Genomic DNA, 21,476 nt, shown 5'->3' on the forward strand with positions numbered 1-21,476 from the left:
TCTTCCCCTACTGAGTTTCTGCAGTATCTAAGATGCCTAGTGATATATCTAAGATCCTTGAAAATTATTTCTGCTCTTCTCATCTTATCTTGGTCCATTCTTATGTACTTTTGGAATGGATCACTTACTTACAAATGATTCTTTTGTATATATTACTTCATTTTGTATTATTTGGGTAAGAACATTACTGTAATAAACAGACCTATATATATGTGTGTATATATGTATAGCATATATTTATGTGTTTGTTTATATATATATATATATATCACTGTCCTCCCATTGTCTATCGATTTGCTGAGTGGGCACCAGTAACATCTCCAATGTGAGACTTGTTATTGTTTTTGGCATATCAAATACGCCACGGGTAGCTTGCCAGGTTCTGCCATGCGGGCGGGATACTCTCGGTAGCTTGCCGGGCTCTCCAAGAGGGGTGGAGGAATCGAATACAAATAAAATAATAAAAACTTTTCTACACACACACACACACACACACACACACACACCCTTTGCCCACAGTACACACACACACACACACACACACACACACACATACTTTACCCACAGTACTCATATATATGGAGCGATAGCGCAGCAGGTAGGGCATTCGCCTTGCACACGGCCTACCCGGGTTCGATTCCTCCACCCCTCTTGGAGAGCACGGCAAGCTACCGAGAGTATCCCACCTGCACAGCCGAGCCTGGCAAGCTACCCGTTTGAGCAAATCCTTGAGCAACGGGATGACAGTGATACAGCAATACAGTGATATATCTATACTTGACATTTAAAACAAGTTTGGGTAGACCTCCACTCATATATTCAGGAATCAAACCTGATAACTGCTAGAGGCTCTTGCATTTTTCTTTTTTTGGCTAAAGTCAGTGGCACTCAGAGGCTACTAACTCCTACCTTTACGCTCAGGAATCGCTTCTGGCAATCTCAGGGGACCATATGGGACGTGGGGGATCGAATCCCAGTCAATTGTGTGGAAAGCCAGCACCCAGCCCACTGTATTATCACTCCAATCCTGGCTCTAGCATTTTAAATATATAACTTCCACATTTGTGCCAGGGTCACCACTCTTCCAGTTCAGAAAGGAAAGAACTATGGAAGCACGTGCCTTGGATGTTTATAAATAACCTTGGAAGGCATGAGTGTTACTTCTTATCATGGTCCTCTGGTCAGTTATCAACTGTAGGGCCAAACTCAAGGCCGAGAAGGCCAGGAAGAAAAGGCTCTTCTTCAACCTTTTAGAAGAAGTTGCAACATCACAAATAGGAAGAGTGTCTGAAGAATGTAAAGTGTTTGTTGTTTTTTGGGCCACACCAGGCTCTTTTCAGGGGTTACTCCTGGCTCTGTCCTCAGGAATCATTCCTGGTGACCTCAGGGGATCATATTTGATGTTGGGGTTCATGCCAGGGCCAGCTTCTTATAAGACAAATGCCTTACTCCTTGTACTATCTATTTGGTCCCAAAGATTGGAGATTGAACAAAAGTGAAAAACAAAACAAGCCAAAAAAGCCCCCTCAGCCCTATCTTAGTTAATTCGCTTGAACATCATTAACATTTTGTTTCGTTTGTGTGAGGGGTGGGGCATATCCACCTGTGCTCAGGGCTTACTCCAGGCTCTGTGCTCAGAAATCACTCCCAGCAACACTCAGAGACATGTGCAGTGCTAGAATAGAACCAGGATCACCCGTGTGCAAGACAAGCACCTTAGCCTTACGCTATCTCTCCAGCCCCACCATCCATTTTATAGAGAATAAAGGAAGCTCTGTATTCATGCTTGTCAGAATGATAAAATGGATAGGATCCTCCTTTTCCAGCAAAGAGCAGAATCCTAGTAGTGGCAACGAGAAAGAAACCTCGAGGAAAAGAGTTGACTCAGAGCACTGGCATCTAGCTGTCTGTCTGGTTAGACTTTTATTCTAGCAGGTCCTGTTCCACTTGCTTCTCAGGAAGCATCTGTATTTTATTTTTATAAACTGCTGTGATAAGGGATCAGAGTAATCTGCTTGTAGCTGATCCTGGATCGATCCTCGGCCCACATGGCACCCTGCACAAGTCCTCAATGCCCTAGAGCAAAATCTGGCAAACCCCTAAACACTGCCAGTGGCCAGGATCATCCAGGATCCACAGGGACCAAGGAACAGCCTTGCAGGAGCAACTCACACATAGAAATTCAAGTGTGTGGGCCAAGAATTACCAGGAGGGAGGCCCAAGCTTCCTGAGCACTGCTTGGAAGATACCCTCCCTCACCCAAATGCTAAGACCTATCGGAATCTTGATTCAGTTCCGTTAAAGTAAGGGGATTATTACTAGGATTATTATTAAGAACAATGCGTCTGGCCTGTTGCCTTGGAGCGTGTCTTGTTTTCAGAGCTAATCACCTGGGATTTCTTCACATTCCCCCTGGGCCCCTTTCAAATTCCGATGACAGATGTATAGTCTTGTCATTTTGATTTAATCTTGTGGCATGAGTGGGCTCATAAAACTTGGCACATGGGCTGGGAGCTGGCTTTCCTGCCTGCTTAGGGCTTGGCATCGGCAAGTTAGCAGCAACATCCAAGCAGCACATAGGACTGCCAGTCAGCTCTGTCGGAAGTTTCTTGCTTATCCCAGTGTTTCTTTTACCCTGCTTTCACTACGAGCTATGCTCAGCTAAGGCTATTCAGAAATCTCCCTGCACTCTTGGCAGTTCTCTTCTTTTTCACACTTTTGACGGATGACTTCATAAGGCTCCAGACAGTGGGGCAGCTTCCAGACGGTGCGACTTCATTAGTCTCCTTGTCTATTCCAGGCGAGATAAGCAATCCAAGACAAATGCAAAGGCTGCTAGTCTCGGCGGCTGGGGCCTGTGCTTCTCAGGGTTATGTACTTTGCTTAGCTTCTAGCTCTTGCTTTCCTGGATCATTTCTCTGACCTTGTTCAAATGCCATGTTCTACTGAAGGAATTATTTAAAATGATGCTGGCATCCTTGTTTAATTCTAATTCCTTCTTTTGATTCCCCCCGGCCCCCCTGAAGACCATTTGTTTTTATCAGGCCTTTTGTGTTTTCTTTGATGCCCATGTCCTGAGCGCTTGATGAATTGGATCGCAGCATTAGGCCTAAAATATTAAGGAGAAAAATCAGGGTAATGAGAGGAAGGGGGCCCGTCAGGAGCAGACTCTGAGTGTCTGGCGCAAAAGAAATCAGGCATTTGGTTGTGAGGTACTTGCTTGTTCATGTGGAGGAAAGGAGGAAAAATCAGTTCCTTTGGGAAAAGGACAAAAGAATAAAAATTAAACTAATGAGTGGTGGACTCTCACTTAAGTAATGATGAAAAAATCTTTGCAGCAAACTACACTTGTTATAGGTGATAAGGGAAATTGAGGCAATGGTTTATATTTTTTGGTAGATCTCCCTAACAATACTCAGGGAATATCACTCCTGGTGATACTTCAATTGGCTGAATGGTTCAGTGCTCAGATCCAGCAGCACTGGGGCACCCAGGGTCACTGCTCAGTGCACAGGGACTATGTGGTACCCAGGAGCCATGTAGTGACACAGATTGAATGCCAGTCCTTGGGCATACAACACATGCAACCTTGAGCCTAGAGTTAGCTCCTGAGACTCATGGCTTGGATTTTTAGGGCAAATACCTTTTTATTAAAATTTAGGATATTTCGATACAGATCTTCACAATCTTTCAAAACTAAAATTTCAGAAGCAGCAGTAGTAGTCGTGCTTTTTACTTTTTTGTGAAAGATACAAGTCAAATGCAAAGGGTGTGTGTGTGTGTGTGTCTGTGTGTGTGTGTGTCTATTGAGAGTCCATTCTGCTTTCAGGAACCCAGAGGGGCTCATGATCCATTGTAGTTGAGAGTGACTGGATCAGATGGATTAGAGCATCTGTGTCTCCTGAGAGTAGTTAAAACTTTGAGGGGGGAACTGTGAGTAGAGGACAAGGGTGAAGAGCCTGGTGTAAAACTGTTGTGGAAGGAGGTGTTGGAGCGGAATAATCCACAATGCTAAGGTGAGGTCTGAGTGCCAAGCGTTAAGTGTTCAGGTAGGAAAGGAGGGTCCCATGTGGTGGCAACTGAGGAAACACTTATTCCCCTGTCAAAATTCACAAAGGAGGAGAAAAAATAAAAAATGATGGTTTTGCATTAAGCGAACCTAGATTGGCATCTTTCAAACAATTGCTTTCCAAAAATGCAGGGGGCCAGAGGGGGGCTCAGGGGCTAAAGTATCTTCTTTGCAGATGATAGGCTGCAGTTTATCCTGAATGCCTCTAAATGTGTCAAGTGTGATCCTGGCAGCTCAGCTGTCTGTAATTCCTGGCACTGGGAGTGATTTCTGGCTGCATCAATGCCAAATGTATGTGAGCATTGTAAAGGGTGAAAACACTGGTCAGGAATGGGAGCCCTGGTAAGAATGTGTGTGAATGACCCCAAACGAACATGGCTAGAATGTGTGAACTCCACAAATTGTGACCCCACCCCACCCCACCCCCTAGCTAGCAGCAGGACTGAGTATGCATGCACCATCACCAGAACCACAACCAAGCATGGGTGGGAATCTGTCATTGCCACAATGGCATCCACAAAGGCAAACGAAGGGGAGACATTCAGAAAAGAAAGAATATGTGCAGTCTAGCAATAGTCCTCGGTTTTGATTTTCTATCATACTTTGTTCACAAACTTTCTTATCGATCTAAGACAATTTTATTTCTCAGTCGATAAAATTCTAGGCTAGTCTTCTAAAGTACAATAAATAATAATGTTTCTATTTGTATGGAGGCACTAACTCCTATTTGTGTTCCTGCAGCGTGACATCTCAGTTTTTGAGCAAACTGAACACTGAATTACCAAACAAAAATACCTGTCAAATTGCTCCTGGTGAACCAGCAGCTTCAGCCTGGGTAAGTGGACCGTCCTGAAGAATGCCAGCTGGCAGTTTGTGAAGAGTTCAGTGAATGAATATTAAGGGCATTAAATGACCCAATAGAAATATAGGCAGATGATCTGAAACTGAGACTTTCAGTTGGGTTTGTGGACTACACAGCAACCTCTGAAAAGCCCTTCATCCCACTCAGTCTTCCACCCAGCCATTCCTTATGTTTTTATATTTACATATGTTTGACTGAGCATATGCAATATCTACCTGCAAGTACCTCAGTCAAGGGAGGGACAAAAGCCAGAAATGTAAAGGCAAACGATGAACATAGAGCATAAGTTTTAATGGTGACCAGGCAGAGTGATGAATGTCAACATTTAAACAACACACAGAAGCAGGCAAGAAGTATGGTTTGTGTAATGGAAGAAGAGCTGTGCACATGCAGCCTAGATGATGAAGAGAGGGCTGGAGAAGCAGGCAGGCACCACAAGGAGAAGAATCTATGTGAAGCAGGCAGGTGCCACAAGAAGAATCTATCTGGTTGCAGTTTGAGAGAGATGGGTCGCCGTGTGGGGTGTCTTGGCTATTACGGGATTTTTGGCATCCTTACTATCTTTACTATCTGCACACCAAATTCTAGCAGTAGGTTGCCCCAAACACTGAGCCATCTGGAAAAGTTCCACCTTGGAGGCTGATGGTACTCTGATAGAAGGTCAATAGTCTGAATGTGTATGCCACACTGGAAAACTTGGATCTCATTTTGTCGGTACTAACATTCCGAGGCTAGCACTAGGACCTCACACATTTATGACAAGTGCCCTCCTATGGAAAGTTTCCATTTTAGACAGATCACACTGGTAACTATTTGAAGCATGAACCTAAAGTAATAGATCTCTAAGTGCTTTTCAACTACCAGTCCACAAAACTGTCAGTGCTGGTCTGTAGAGATTTCCTGATTATTCACACACAAATTATTGCTGGGAACAGAGTGACAGTACAGCAGGTACTGTATGCCTTGCATGCAGCCAACCCAGATTCAATCCCCGACACCACATATGGTCCCCTGAGCTCACTGGGAATAATCACTGACCTCAGAGCCTAGAGTAAGCCTTGAGCACCATCAGGTATGGCACCCAACCCCCTCCACCCTCCCAAATTATAGCTGATTAAATCATTGTATACCTGGATCATGTAGCAATGTTATATAAATTGTTATTTAAATATTTCAATTATAAATTATTTTTTTCCCTTAGCAATCTGTGAAATGCTTTCCTTTTTCCACTTCCCTGAAGGTGTAGAAAAGTTGAAATCCACTGCTCTCTGAGGTTTCTGTGTTAGTCTAGGTGAGGAATGGTCTTGCCTGGCTTGATCTAGGCACATGGGGAGAGTGGAGATGAGTGTCCAGGTCACCCGCAGGGAAGGGAGACTGGCGGGGCCTGGTTATTGACTGGCTGGCTGGAGACAAACAAGTCAATGCAGTGAAGCATGACTTCAGATAAGAACAGCACATCAAAGAGAAGATTGGAATAAGCTTTGAAACAGTCTCAGCTTTCCCAGAGTTTGGGTAGGTGAGTGGTAGGTTAGATAGCCTGATTTTCACTTTCTCTGTGTCCTTGTTCTAAAACTCAGAAAGACATTGCAGAACTCCTTGGGAAAAGGTCATTATGCTCTTACTTATGACCTTTTTGAGTGTTTCTTATTTTCTTTTTCCTACTTCTAAGAGTGCAGTTCCAAAGTCTAAATTCGCTAGTGCAGGGGCCATAAGTCATATCAAGTCTGCCATCTCTACCTATCCAAAGACAGAGATCTGGAGGAAAGCATGGAGAAGCGATAGCTAGATCCTGTGTGGGTGACAGTCTTTGGTTTGTGTCTAGATCCACTGGGACTGAGAGGGCAGGTGAGAGGAGGAGTTAAGTAGCTTAACCCATTGGGTGCTTGGCTGCTAGAATGGTCTTCTTCCTGCTGTAGCGCTTCCTGAGTCCTGTGGTTTGAAACACCTGGCAGAACTGTATGTACTCGCTCTGTTGACTTTTGACACATTTCTTCATTTGAACGAGATCATGCTGCATTTTATATTGTCATTTGGAACATCAGTAATTGTCTCCCAGAGCTGCATTTTTTTGTGGATTAGTCACACTGGCCTCAGGGATATTAATAGAAATGATGACACAGGATTGGACCCAGGACAATTTCTTGTGAATTGCATTCATTAGCAGTTCTCATTTTGACACCAAACTATTAATAATTTGTTGGTGCTCCATATAGTTAACTGAATTTTCACCTGTATTATACTCTTCATATTCTGTCTAATCCATATGCACAGAATTCCTCTGAGGATCCTGTGCAGAACCATTTTTAATGTTTAAGGAAATTAAAATATATACATCAAACCTTGGTGAAGATTAAAAAAGTTACCTGTTGGTACCTGTGCTCTGTCCATCTATGAAATTGAACAGTGCTTTCTTGATTAGCTTCAGGTTTTAAACTTTAAGTTTTTTTTTCTTTTTGGGTCACACCCAGTGATGCTCAGGGGTTACTCCTGACTCTGCACTCAGAAATTACTCCTGACGGTGCTCGGAGGACCATATGAGATGTTGGGAATTGAACCTGGGTCGGCCGCATGCAAGGCAAACACCCTACCCACTGTGCTTTCACTCCAGCCCCAGGTGTTTTTTTGTTTTTTTGTTTGTTTGTTTGTTTTGCTTTTTGCTTTTTAGGTCACACCCGGTGATGCGCAGGGGTCACTCCTGGCTCATGCACTCAGGAATTACTCCTGGCAGTGCTCGGGGGACCATATGGGATGCTGGGATTCAAACCCAGGTCGGCTGCGTGGAAGGCAAACGCCCTACCCACTATGCTACCACTCCAACCCCTAGCCCCAGGTTTTAAACTTAAAAAAAAAATACTACATACATTAAAATTTACTCAGAAAAGTTTTTTGCACTTATTTCAATATGAAGTGGTCCTAGATTGGTAGCATTTTAATAACTATTATATAATAACGTAAGTGAAAAGACTTCAAGAAAATTCCTTGGAGGGTTAAACAAGAGGACTTCAGACAAAAGGTACTTAACCTGGATGATGTAGTTCTTTGTGCTATGTGTCCATGTAGAATTGCCTCAGCTTCCTCAGGTATTATTATTGAGTATTTTCAGTTGCACACTACATAGTTTCCAGTCCTTGATTTGCTACAGCCCTCTCCCTTTCTTCTACAGAGAATAATAAGCTTTAAAAACCTCGCCTGGAGCCAGAGCAGTAGTACTGTAGGTAATGCTTACCTTGCATGTGGCCAAGTTGGGTTCGATCCCTGGTATCCCAGGTGATCCCCAGAGCACCACCTAAGTAGCTTCTGAGTGCCGAGCCAGGAGTAAACCCTGAACACTGCCAGGTGTAGCCCCCAAACAAAAACAAAAAAGCAAACAACAACAACAACAACAAAAAAACCTCCTCCTGTGATTCGGCTGTCCAGTGCATCCTCTTTCTCAGGAATTTAAATCAGTATGCCCTAGCTTAAAGCCCAGAGCCCTGTTTGCTTGCCAATCAGCTTCCTCCACCCGCACAACTCTGATGTCTTGTAGTCTGGGCCTTTGCTGCTCCAGGTTTGATCTGTGGCCCAGCAACCTGGCCATCTCCTGGGAGCTCATAGACATTCGGATAAATCTAAGGCCCTACCCTGATTGGAAAGGGAACTTGGATTTTTCATGTGGTCCTTGGAAGATTTGTGTGCATGGTCATGTTTGACAGCTTGATAGCTCAGGCCTTTCCAGCCGTTTCCTCTTACTTCTACTTCTTGAGACATGTATGCAGTTGGCTCTTTCAGTTTTTGTCCATGTGTTACATGTTCTTTGAAGTGCCAACACTTCCCGGCACCTGTCCCTCACACTCCTTCCATCTGACTTCCACTGCAGTCCTTTCTTACTGCTACAGTCACAAATGACTGCTCAGGGACTTTGACTTTTTTTTTTCATGAAAAAACCTGTCAGGACAACACATGTCTATTCTCTCACAGTTCTGCAGGTCAGAAATCATAAACTGGCAAATGTCAGGGTGAGTGTAAGTCTGGGTCCTCCAAGCCTGGAAGCTGGTCGAATGCCTTGGCCAGCAGCTTGGGCTCCCTGGTATGAAGCTGCTTCACTATCTGCCATCCTCATTTCACCTTCTCCCACTCTCATACTTTCCTTTGCTGATCACTCTTGAGATCAGACAAGGCTCACTGAATCGTCCAGGATCACCTGCTGTGTGTCAAGGGCCCCAGTGGCTCTTGGCCATTAGCATGGAGCAGATGCTTACCTCTGCACTCTGTCTTTGCTGTTCCTTTTGCTCTTTGATGCTGAGTATCTATTAACATGTCTATTATGTATCTTGCTAATCTAGTGATCAATCCATTTAAGATTTTATTAATTTAAATCCTTTAATCAATCTCTCAATATCATTATTCCCTTTCCACAATTATGTAAATATTTTTTTCAGTGACAAACCTTTTTTGTTGCACTCTACATTTTCTTTCTCTTTACATTAAAAAAGTTTATTTATTTATTTATTTGTCTTTGGCTCTGCTGTGTGGGCAGGATATCCTGCATGGCAGAGCATGGCCTAGCAAGCTCCCTGTGGCGTATTTGACATGCCCCAAACAGTAACAATGATGGTTCCCATTCCCCTGACCCTAAAAGAGCCTCCAGTGTGGCACCACTGGTAAGGATGAATAAAGAGAGTCTGCTAAAATCTCAGGGCTAGGACAAATGGAGATGTTACTGGCTCTCGCTCGAGTAAATCGATGAACAACAGGATGACAGTGATACAGTGATACAGTCTTTTTCTCAGTTCCCTTTGAATATTTGCCCATCTTCCTTCAGTGTTGGTGACTGCACTACCAACAAGTGACACTTCTGTGTAGACTATACTGCAAAATATCTTTGGCTGCATATTTCTACATAATTTTCCCTTTGGTGCCTGTCAGGTGACATCGATTTGGTTTATTTCTATACTGAAAAAGTGCTTCCAAGCCCCTCTCCCCTCCTGACTTAACCTGTCACTTGTTCTGGTTGGTCTGTAGGCCTCCTACATATCTGTTGTTCTGGGAACTTTCCCTTCAAAGAAAGGTTTGCAATCAGTTGGGGTAGCTTTCAAAGTCACTATAAGTGGGTCATGCCCTTAGGAGGCTGTACTATGCTGAGGCTTCAGCTGTGGGACCTCAGGGCTCTCCAGGTGATTCTAACGTACAGCTAGCTCATGACAAGAAGCCTGGGTATAGGGCCATCTGGGGAATTGAGTTTATTACTTCCCAGTGTTGAGTCCCTTGATTTCTGGTTCTAATATCTTTGTTTTGGAAGAGTATATTACTTCATGGCTTCCTAAGAGAAGCTGCATGTTACAGCCCTTGCATGTTGAAACTATAGACTGTCCTCACACTTAGATGACCATTTTCTGGTACATATTCAAAATTGTAGACAATGTTTCTTTGTCAGATTGAAGGTGTTGTTCTTCTGACTCTTGAGTATTAGTTCCTGAGAAATCTCAGTCCGTCTAAATTTCAGTCCTTGAACAGAGAAGGAAAGCAATCACGTGGGGAAGAAGAAAATTAGAAGTAATGGGTTAACAGGCATCAGGGCTTCATTTATACCTGCGAAATGAGTGAGTGGTATAGCCTTATCTCCAAAACACAGATTCAACAGAACTGAAAACATGAGACCCAAACAACAATCACTGAAACTCTGTCAGGTGCCTGTCAAGTTGATAAGCGGGGGTGGGGTGAAGGTTGGCATGGGGAGGGAATCGGAGAACACTGGTGAAGGGCAGTTGATACTGGTGGAGGGATTGGTGTTGAATTATTGTATGCCAAAACCTCAGCTATCAGTAACTTTGTAAATCATGGCTTCTTTAATAAAAATTTAAAAATTTTTAAATTTAAAAATAATTAAAAAATTATTTGGTAGGTTCCTATACTTCAAGGATTAAGGTGTATAATTAGCTCTTCCTCTGACATAAATAAATGCCTGGTATAAACTTTCAGTTTTCCCATAGTAAAAAAAAAACAACTTTCAGTCCTTGAGATTTCCTTCTAGAAATATTTGAATGTTTTCTCCTGTTGTCAAATTTCATCTGATGTACTTTTCAGGCATTTAAACTCATTTTCAGTTTGGAATCTCATCGCTAATTCTATATAATTTTCTTGCATTTATTTCCTCTTATTTTGTGGAGTATGTGTGTGGGGTGGGAAGGTGAAGGGTGCTGTGGAGTGAATCCAGGGACTAGCTCACTATTTTTTTTTTAATTTGTCGAGAAGTTATAATATTTGCAGGCAGGAGTGTTGGAGTGTCCTTTTAAAGAAGCATACTTCATCATGGAGCTTCTGGATCTTCTTCTGGGGATCTCGGGATAACTCCCACCTGTCAATAGTGGGCCCACCTGTCTGGGCCTGACAGCTCATGGCTGCTGAGGCCTGGCACCTTTGGGGGCCACCAGAGCTTTGCACTATAGTACTTGAGTTCGGATATATAATCTAACATTTTTCATCACGTATGACTTCATGTTCTAAAGCAGTCTTTCACAACGTTATCTCTGCTGCTCCTCTGAGGTGCTGGAATGAAGTGGTAGTGGACTCAGGTGTATGGGGAGGGGAGGCTTTCTCTTGGCTTAAAATGGGTAGATTTCCAGGTAGGCAATGAGTAACTTTTCTTTCTGAAGATGCATAGTAGGCCATATAAGTTTGGGGACCTCTGTCCTAAATATTTTTCAGAGCCTGGCAGGCTACCTGTGGCGTATTTGATATGCCAAAAACAGTAACAACAAGTCTCACAATGGAGACATTACTGGTGCCTGCTTGAGCAATCGATGAACAATGGGATGACAGTGCCATCTTTTTGAGACGTTGAAAATATTTCAAATTTCTGAAAGTTCCTGTTTACTCTGCCACTTTAAAACAAAACAAAATAATAAAAACAAACCTGTTCCATTTCATAGATAAAACACCAGCTTTTGCCTTTCTGAGGACATAGGAGAGGAAGGAGAATAAAACTTCCATGCTCCCCATCTCTCTGTATGCAGGATTTTACACAATTCTTTTATTGGAAGTTTGGGATCTGATCTTTACTACCTGTGTACTAGGTGGACCTGGCTTAGTTCATCTAGACGTTGTGATATTTAAAAATTCTGTCAAGGCTGTGAGCATAAGCACCTGGCTTTTCCAAGTCAGGAGCAGCCTCCCCATCAGTCAGTACCTCCTGTTCTTGAACCCTGCTTTTCGCATGGGCATCCCCTAGCCGTTGCCAGCAATACGTTAGTTGCTTTTTTCCCTTCATTCTTCCATCTACTTTGACTTTATCTATTTTCATCTGGGGATCCATATTTCTCTTAATTTGTGTTGCTTCATGATTCTCTGCTTCAAATAACCATTGAGAAAAGATGGGAGTAAAAATATTGTTACTCCACCATTTTGAAATGGGACTTCATTCTTATCGTGGGTTAAAGTGTCTCCCTAAATTCATTGATTCAGTTCTAATGCATGTCACCTTATGTGGAGATTGTGCCTTTCCAGAAGTAATTAGGTGCAAAGGATGGGCCTAATCCAGTAAAAAAGTTATTCTTACAAAAATTTGATATAGAGGCAGACACAGTGGGGAAGAGTCTGTAAAGGGACATACTCCGAGGACAGCCATCTATAAGCCAAGAGGAGAAATCGAGATCCTTTTCCCATTGCCCTAACAAGGAACCAGACTTGCAGACACTTTTCTTTTGGCTTCTGTGCTCCAGAAATGTAAGGGAAAACATTTCTGTTTTCTGTCACCCAACCTGCAGTACTAGGCAGTTCTAGGGAACTATTGCAAAGCTACTATTTTATTGCTTACGCAATGCCCTATCCCCTGCTGAATCCATTTCCTACCCTTAAAATATACTTTATTGTCACCCACTGGAGAAGGTGTCCTGATCCAGTTCAATTCAGTGTCCTTTGCAGTGTCCTCTATCATAATACCTGACACCCTGCTCTGTAATCATTTTCTTGTCTAACTTCCACGTGAGGCTGTTACATCCTTCGTATCTGGGATCCGATCTTGCCATAGAAATTTAGCTCTTGTTTGTTTGTTAAATGGATCTATTATCTACAGAGGCTGGAATGGAGGATAAGTGAAAGTCTGTGTGTTAGCAGAATAAAAGAATGTTAGCATTATTTTATTAAATTAATATTTAATGATAGAAGACTTTGAAAAAAATGACATTCATATTTCTATACTTTGAAGTAAGAAAATTAGTGATTGAAAGTTTTTTCCCCTATTATATTTGAACAGAAACTTCCTGCCTTGTCTAGTGATCACAGTCAGGTAAGCAAACAATTAGGACTGCAAGGACTTGGAACTCTCCAAAGTTAAAAGTGTCATGCAACTTCCCAATTTCTGTGGCATTTTTTTTTAAATAATGCTTTATTTATATGACAATTATGTTTTGAGTCAAAAACTGAAACTCACATTCTAGTAAAAGAATTAAAAGTTAGTTATATGCAAAGGGACAGCTAGAATATACAAATAGAGTCTTTCAGTATTTATTTATTTAGAGTAGTATGAATATTGTTCTCCTTTCTAATAGAATTTGTTCTTCACTCAAGTCATCATATGGCTTTAGCTAAATATTTCACTCTCTAATAGAAAATGTATCCCTTGGTGGTCTTTGCCTCCTTTTAGTCCTAGATGGAATTTTGATGACCGCTTACCTTCTCAAAAATAAAAATGAAGAGGCCCCTCACAGTTTGTGCCTTCTACCTGTGTATAGGATGTAGATAAGGGATCATCACAGGGAATGTTTGCCTATGTAATATGGCAGGAAACGTTTTTTGTTTCTGTTTTTTTTCTTTTAATTTTTATTGGATCAATGTGAATTATAAAGTTACAAAGTAATTCATAACTGAGTTTCATGTTTATAGTATTCCAATCCCTTCCATCAATCCCTTCACCAGTGCTCACTTCCCTCCACCAACGTCCTCCTCCCTCCCTCCCTGTATGCCCCCTGCCCAGACCTGATCTGTGGCAAGCACCTTTTTCTCTTTATGCGCTTTGACTTATAATCATGCAGATCCCTAATGCCTTCTTTCAGCATCTGTCCTCCTCCAGGGTGTCTACTTCCCTCCATCATTGTCATAGTGTTCCCTTCCCTGACTTACTTGCCATACGGCGTGGCCCAGTGGTGAGAATCCTACTGACTCTCAGTGATGTGAAGCTTTTGAACACTTCCATACCTCCATATTCTAATGAGTGGCACTATAGATTGTACAGGTCTGAATGTCTTGTTCTTTTTTCTCTAAGGAGCTTATTGTTGTTTGATAGAATATGAGTTTTTATAATAGCAAAAATGGGGGGAGTGAATTAAGAAATACTTGAGGGTCAGAAAGTTGGTCTAGGGTTAAGGCACATGTCTTGTGTGTAGCAAACCCATGTTAAACTGCCAGCACCCCCTGGGCCCCTGAGCTTCATTAGGTGCCATCACAGAGACCCGCAAGATTGCCAGAGCAGCATGGGTAATTGTCAGCAATGCAGGGCAGAAGCAGCACCACATTCTTGAACCCTCACACTGAAAACCTCTTCCTCCATGGCCAAGAATCGCTGGGAGCCTCCTGAGCAGTTTTCAAGAACCCCCTTCATAAAAGAAATAGTTAAGAAAATTGCAGTGAGGAAAAATGGAGGTGCAGTTTACAAAAAAAAAAAAACTTGGAAGATTATTAGTCCAAGGAACCAGATTTGAAATACGTGACCTTATACATGATGCTGCAGGATGTTTTATGAGATGAATGAACTTTCCTCTGCGTGAGCCTGTGAGGCCGACTTCTCTGCTTTACAGAAGCTGGGCTGCAATTCATTGTGTGGGAGACAAAGTGTAGAACAATTACTAGAAAGATTACTAGGACTCTCATTAATCCCAGCGTGCATGCTCAGTGTGTGCGTGTGGGGGACCCTGGCAGAACGACGCTGGTCTGGGTGTGTTGGCTCTAAGACTTGCCCTGGAGTTCCTACTCCAGCCAGACTCCTGCGTTCCTTTTTAAACAGGCTTTGTTTGGAAATGGAAAGCTCTCAGAACTAGAAATAAACGTCACATCCTGATTAGGGATGCAAAGACTTAGAAAGACTTGAGTCTTTGGTATTATATGGTATCAATCACCAGTTGGCAGCTGTTTAATAGGATACCATTAATGAGCAATAGATAAGCTCTGCTTTGCTTCAAAGTCAGTGTCACTGTAGCATGTCTCTGACATGGACTAGTTGGAATATTCTTTAAAATTTTTTCGACTTTGCTTCTATTTAAAATCCTTCTCACTAGAAGGAATAAACCATGTTGATTGTCTCTGAGAGGATATTTTAAAAGCTTAATTAAACAAACATTTAGATCATCTTCTGAAATATGCTGGATGACTGTGCTTGCATTAGCCTTCTTTTTATGTATCCCAAGGGATGGCTTCAGACATATGCATAAATCACTCAATAAGCAGTGTGTGTGAAGGGCTTACTGTATGCTCAGGATGAGGTTGTGTTGTTAGAACTAGTTTCACAGTAGGGCAAATTTTTGCTAATTTTTCTCCAATTATTCTCTCCCTTCTGTCCCCACCCCTGTTACCTTTACAGTCCAGAAGCCGTTCTTATAAGGATTCTTTAAAGGAAGAAGAAAATAGAAGAATACAAAAGATGAAAGAGGAGCAACACCAGAAGGTATGTGTAGGAACGCATTAGCCAGTATGATTTATTGACTAGTAGTCCTAGATAATTTTGAAGGGCTATGAAATATTTACATACATAAAAATCTTCAATAAAGTAATACAAACATTTGGGACTGGAGCAGGTAGGATGCTTGTCTTGCACGCAGCCTGGCTGAGTTTAATCCTCAGGGCTCTCAAACACCACTAGGAGTGATTCCTTTTTTTTTTTTTTTTTGCTTTTTGGGTCAACCCAGCAATGCACAGGGGTCATTCCTGGCTCATGCACTCAGGAATTACCCCTGGCGGAGCTCACGGGACCATATCGGATGCTGGGATTCGAACCTGGGTTGGCCGCGTGCAAGACAAACGCCCTACCCGCTGTGCTATCACTCCAGCCCCTAGGAGTGATTCCTGAGTGTAGAGCCAGGAATAAGCCCTGGGTATCACCAGGTGTGGCACAAAAACAAAACAAAACAAACAAACAAAAAATACAATCATGAAAAGTGTGAGAGTTGGGCATGTTTTATGAGAACAGTTGTATGGTTGTAAGGCAGTTCCCATTAAATTTCTGTTGGAACTTGGCTTCATAAAGTGTTCTGGTGGGTATAATAGTGTGTCTACTTTAATAGGTGCCAGCAGTTCATGAGAGAATGATAGAAACTCTTGTGTTTGGGGATCCATGTCATTTTTAAAAGCAGTTATATGAAATTATAAAGTAATGTTCAGAGAATACTAGAACAAAGTTAAGTAAGAAAAGTTATAAGTGGCTTAAATACACACCTGAAACATGCATTTGTGAAAAACATAAAGATACCCTACACATGTATATGAATATGTGAGAATTTCATAGATACCAGTGAAATGAATATAGAATCTAAAGGAAAATTTGGCTGGAGAGGAAGTATAGCAAATAGGCACTTGCCTTAAACTAAATGACCTAGTAAGTCATTTAGGTTAAGCATGTGCCTGACTGAGGTTTGATCCCAGCATCCCTTATAGTCCCTCGAGCGATGCCAGGAGCAATTCCTGACTACAGAGCCAGGAATAACTCTTGAACACTGCTAGGTGTGGCCCCAAAACCAAAAAAAAATTTTTTTTTGTGGGTAATCCTAATTAGGATGAGTTTTGGTATGGTAAATGGGAATAGTGTTATGATCTGATAATCATACTGGCCTAGTTAACACCTGGGCCTACTATGGGTCAAAAGCTCCTCAGCATGATGAGACTAATGAGGATAATCAATGATTGCTCCAAGGCACTACTTAATTCAGTATTCACTAACACTATTACATTCTAAATAGTGTTTCACAAAGTTTGCTGTTTATATTTGGAACATGAAAAATCATTAAAGGTAGACCATTTCATAAAGAAAACATGCTCAACAGATTAGAAAATCAGATCTGGAATTTAATTTTCAGGTTGAATAGTTATTTTAAGTAATGAAAATTAAACTTTTTATCTCCCAATCATGTTTTACTTCTAGAATTATATGTATATATATATATATGTATATATATGCATATATAATACATCTATTTTTTTCTGGTTGTCAATTGAAGATATTTTTATTATGTAATCTTTATATCAATTATTTTCCTTACTGTAACCTTTAAAAAAATGAATAACTTTTTCACATGGTAGGTTATGCTATTTTTAGGTTTTTTAATAATATTAGAATACCTAATGATATTAATCATTAATGATAAAATTATTTTAATTTTACTTCTCTCATATCTAGTTCAATATGTTGTTGGAAAGTGCCCACCGAGGGTATTCTGTGTCTGGTAGAATTGCACTTGTGATAAAAAGATGCATAAAACGATATATTTATGCCATTGTGTCCATTCTTGTGTTCATTTCTTTCATTTATCAGGTTTTATTGATCAATACTATGAGCAACCTAGTAAGTCATTTAGGTTAAGTTGAAAGGACAGTACGTTCATTTTGCTCTGTATTCATCTTTGACTTTCACATTCTTCCATTGCTCTGTTCTCTGTGGATAATAGGTAAATTTCTCAATATTTTATAGTTGATTTAGTTTCTTTTTATTCTAGAAATTTCTATATCTATTTTCTATGTACCTTCAAGATATTTTTTGCCTGAAGCACTTTATGGTCAATAAATGAACTCAATCTTGCCAATTCAAATAAGCAAACTAATACCTTTTTTTATTTTTTTCCTCTGTCTTCAGAGATATCACCTTTCCTATTTCACCCTATTTAAAAAAATTAAAATAATTTTACCGTAATCACATTTTTGTGATCACATCTTTGATTCCTTATTTTCTGGCTTATAGTAAAAAATACTCTTACTAAAACTATTATCTAAAGATAAAGTACTTAGGGCTGGAGCAATAGCACAGTGGGTAGGGCGTTTGCCTTGCACATGGCCGACCCGGGTTCGATTCCCAGCATCCCATATGGTTCCCTGAGCACCGCCAGGAGTAATTCCCGAGTGCAGAGCCAAGAGTAAACCCTGTGCGTCGCCAGGTGTAACCCAAAAAGTTAAAAGACAAAAAACACAGAGTTTGACATGTTTGTTTGTTTGGTTTTTGAACCACACCTATTGGCACTCAGGGGCTACAACTGGCTCGTTCTCAGGGATTATTATTGGTGGTGTGCAGGGGGACCATGTGGGTTGTCGGGAATTGAACCTGGGTTGCAGCAGTCACAAGCAACACCCAAGGTCTCTGGTCCCATTGTGACTCATTTATTTTCTCCCTAATTTTATTTTATTTTTATAAAGTTGTTCACAGTAACTTATTACTTTCAATATTCCAATCCCAATCCAACCACCGTTATTTCTAATTTTCCCACCACCACCCAGGCCTGCCCCCAAAGCAGATCCTAAATAATTCATTTTGTTTTGCTTGTTATGAAAAATCTGTTAAAAATGATACCAAAATGTCTCCTTAGAGGAAAATGTGTGAGATTTTTGTATCTCACCCTGGAGCCATTAAGCCCTATATAAGAGATTACTAACATGTTGTTATATGTTGAACTTTGCTAATATTTATTTATTGATTGATTGAGATCAGTTGCCTTCTACTTTGCGTGCACCCCATCAAATGTGATGTACTACTACTGGTACATCAGTGGAGTAGAATATGAAATTTTGTGTGGCTGCGAATGAGGCCACACACTCCAGGACTTCTAAAATTTTAAATAGGATGATACAGCTAGTGAAGACTTTGGGGCCAGAGGCATCTCTGCAGCTTGTAGCTCTCTTCTGAGATTTATTTGTGAGTCTCTGGATCATGGCTATTAATGAATATATATGGCACTGGAGGCAATTTGTGGGCATGGCCCCCAGGCTACTGGCAAGACAGGGATGTGACTCATTCTTTTAAAACACAACCTTAAAGTAATTATTTTTTATATTAAAAAAATTTTTTGGCACTGTGGGATTTACAGTGCTGTTAATGGCTGGGGTCAGTGAATAAAATATTCAGCCTCACGCTCTCCCACCATTGCCTGCTTTGCTCCACTCTTGCCCCAGTTTCTTTACCCACTAAATAAACCCATATTATTTACTTTCTTAAAGTAATTTACCCCCATCCATCCATCTACCCATTAAACCAACAAGCATCATTATGATCCTGTTTTATGCTGAGCCTTATACAAGGAACAAAATTTCAATTCTAAACAGGTCATCAAGGAAGGTCCCCATCATCAAAACTTATTTTGTAATAAGAAGACAGAGTATTAAAAAAAATGAAATCCAACACTACATCTTAAATTTTATAGTGACTTTTTACTTTGTAGTACTTAAAGGTGCAAATTATGTGTTATGATAACTTCAGTGCATTGTGTCAAATATTGTTCATTATTTGCCTTTCTCCTAAAACCTCAAGTTTGTTATTTCAAGTATTCAGCCTACCTAGGATAGTTTGTATTTTAGAGAGAGGAGACCATTCTGGTCTCAGATTCTAAACCCAGTGGTCCAACTTATGGGAGTTTTATTCTTGACTCTGATGTTTCAGCTGTACATGTGGAAAGTAGTTCTAACAAATGAGACAAAGGGAAATCTGATTTAGTATAGATTTCAGTCAATATGGATTACTTTGTTTTCCACATTATTTATTTTTAGTTCAATTTGTTTTATATATGCTTTATCTAATTCTAATATTTTCTGTCAGTATTTTGTTTATGTGTCACTATATTTGTCCATAATTTCATTTTAACTTCTTTGTGTGACTTGGCTCAAATTATTTTCAAGTGCTAAAAATGACTTTTTCTTTTCAAGCATTTTTGTTACACAAAATCTAATTTGAAGCAAGTCATATAAAGAAAAATCATTTATAATTAGGTAAATTTAAAATATCCTCATTTATTGTGATTACTCCTGACTTTATATGTTATTCATACTACTTAATTTACTTTGCAACATTTTTTTCTTCTTTTCTGTTATTTCCTTGACTAATTGTCTCTGTACCAGTTATTTACTTTTCTTCTCCCCTTTCCTCTTGACCAGCATAAAAAAATCTTATAAGTGTTCAGAGGGGTCGGAGCGATAGCACAGCGGGTAGGGCGTTTGCCTTGCATGCGGCCGACCCGGGTTCGATCCCTGGCATCCCATATGGTCCCCCAAGCACTGCCAGGAGCAATTCCTGAGTGCAAAGCCAGGAGTAACCCCTGAGCATCGCTGGGTGTGACCCAAAAAGCAAAAAAAAAAAATAAAAACAAAATCTTATAAGTGTTCAGAGATATTCCCCCCTTAATATTGTAATTTTTGTAAAAATATTATAATTTTTGTAAAAAAATTTTTGGTTAGGCCATTTAATCTCAAAGTACATGTCTCACTTCAACTTAGACACTTTTTTATTTTACTATTTTTCCTTTTCTCTACTTTTCATTTCTGGGATCTCTATATAATGGATTTTTGGAAAGTCTGCATCTGTCCTCTCTAAGTCTTAAATCTTCTTATACCTCTTTTATTTCTGTGACCTTTTTTCATTACATCCTGGGGTGGGGAAGAAGCCTTTAGCTACATATAATCTTGCTCACTAAATTATGATTTTCTAATCTGTTTACCTGATACATGCTTCGATTTTATTTATTTACCAAGATTTTTTTTTATTTACCAAATCGCCTCATTAATAGAAATCATACCAGCAATTCAAGTATTCTATTAATTCTTTTAACTGTTTTTTCCCCTTCCCATTTGGTTTTGTTTCCAGTGTTTTTCATCCTTAAATGTTTGATTACCTTGGCTGTCTTCTCCTGTGTCTTTTGTGTATGCTGCTAAGTATCTGTAGACAAGAGTAGAGGCCTCTGGGTGTGGTGCCTCTCCTTCCCTATGGTCTGTAGATGTCTGGGACATTGTCCTATTTATACAGTCAGAACACTCCTCCATCCACTGTTTACCCAGTGGGCCATGTCCATGCTCTCTGATGGACTACAGATGTGGGAGGGCAAAGTCCACTAACAAACTATCCTAATATATTATTCTCCAGTTGATCTCAGTGACTTGCCCCCTATACCTCCTTGGAGCTATTTCAGAAGCACTGCTAACTCAACTCCAGTTTATTCTGCACATTCATTTCTTTGTTTCTCTGTAACATTTGTCCTCTTTTCTATCTATTTGGAGTTTAAAAATATTCTGATAGGATTACATGGAAAAAAGGGACTGCCCTTCATTGTTGGTGGGAATGCTGTCTGGTCTAGCCCTTTTGGAAAACAATATAGATGTTTCTCAAATAATTAGAAATTGAGCTTCCATATGACCCTGCAATACCACTTCTGGGAATATATCCCAAGGATGGAAAAAAGCACAGTAGAAATGACATCTGCACTTGTATGTTCATTGTAGCAGTGTTCACAATAGTCAAAATCTGGAAACAACCTAAGTGCCTGAGAATAGACAACTGGCTAAAGAAACTTTGATACATCTACACAGTGGAATTCTATGCAGCTGTTAGGAAAG

General features: G+C 40.5%; 1 protein-coding gene across 1 annotated transcript in view; it reads left to right on the top strand.

Annotated features, from left to right (window-relative positions):
- LOC101553239 (epithelial stromal interaction 1) overlaps window positions 1-21,476 on the top strand; it is an 83,863-nt gene that overhangs the window by 40,297 nt on the left and 22,090 nt on the right. The window contains exons 5-6 of the mRNA XM_055147265.1: window positions 4,811-4,904; window positions 15,481-15,564. Of these exons, the coding sequence (XP_055003240.1) occupies window positions 4,811-4,904; window positions 15,481-15,564 (178 nt within the window). The remainder of the gene's footprint in view (window positions 1-4,810; window positions 4,905-15,480; window positions 15,565-21,476) is intronic.

This window comes from Sorex araneus, chromosome 1 (genome assembly GCF_027595985.1).
Source record: "Sorex araneus isolate mSorAra2 chromosome 1, mSorAra2.pri, whole genome shotgun sequence".
Taxonomy (NCBI): domain Eukaryota; kingdom Metazoa; phylum Chordata; class Mammalia; order Eulipotyphla; family Soricidae; genus Sorex; species Sorex araneus.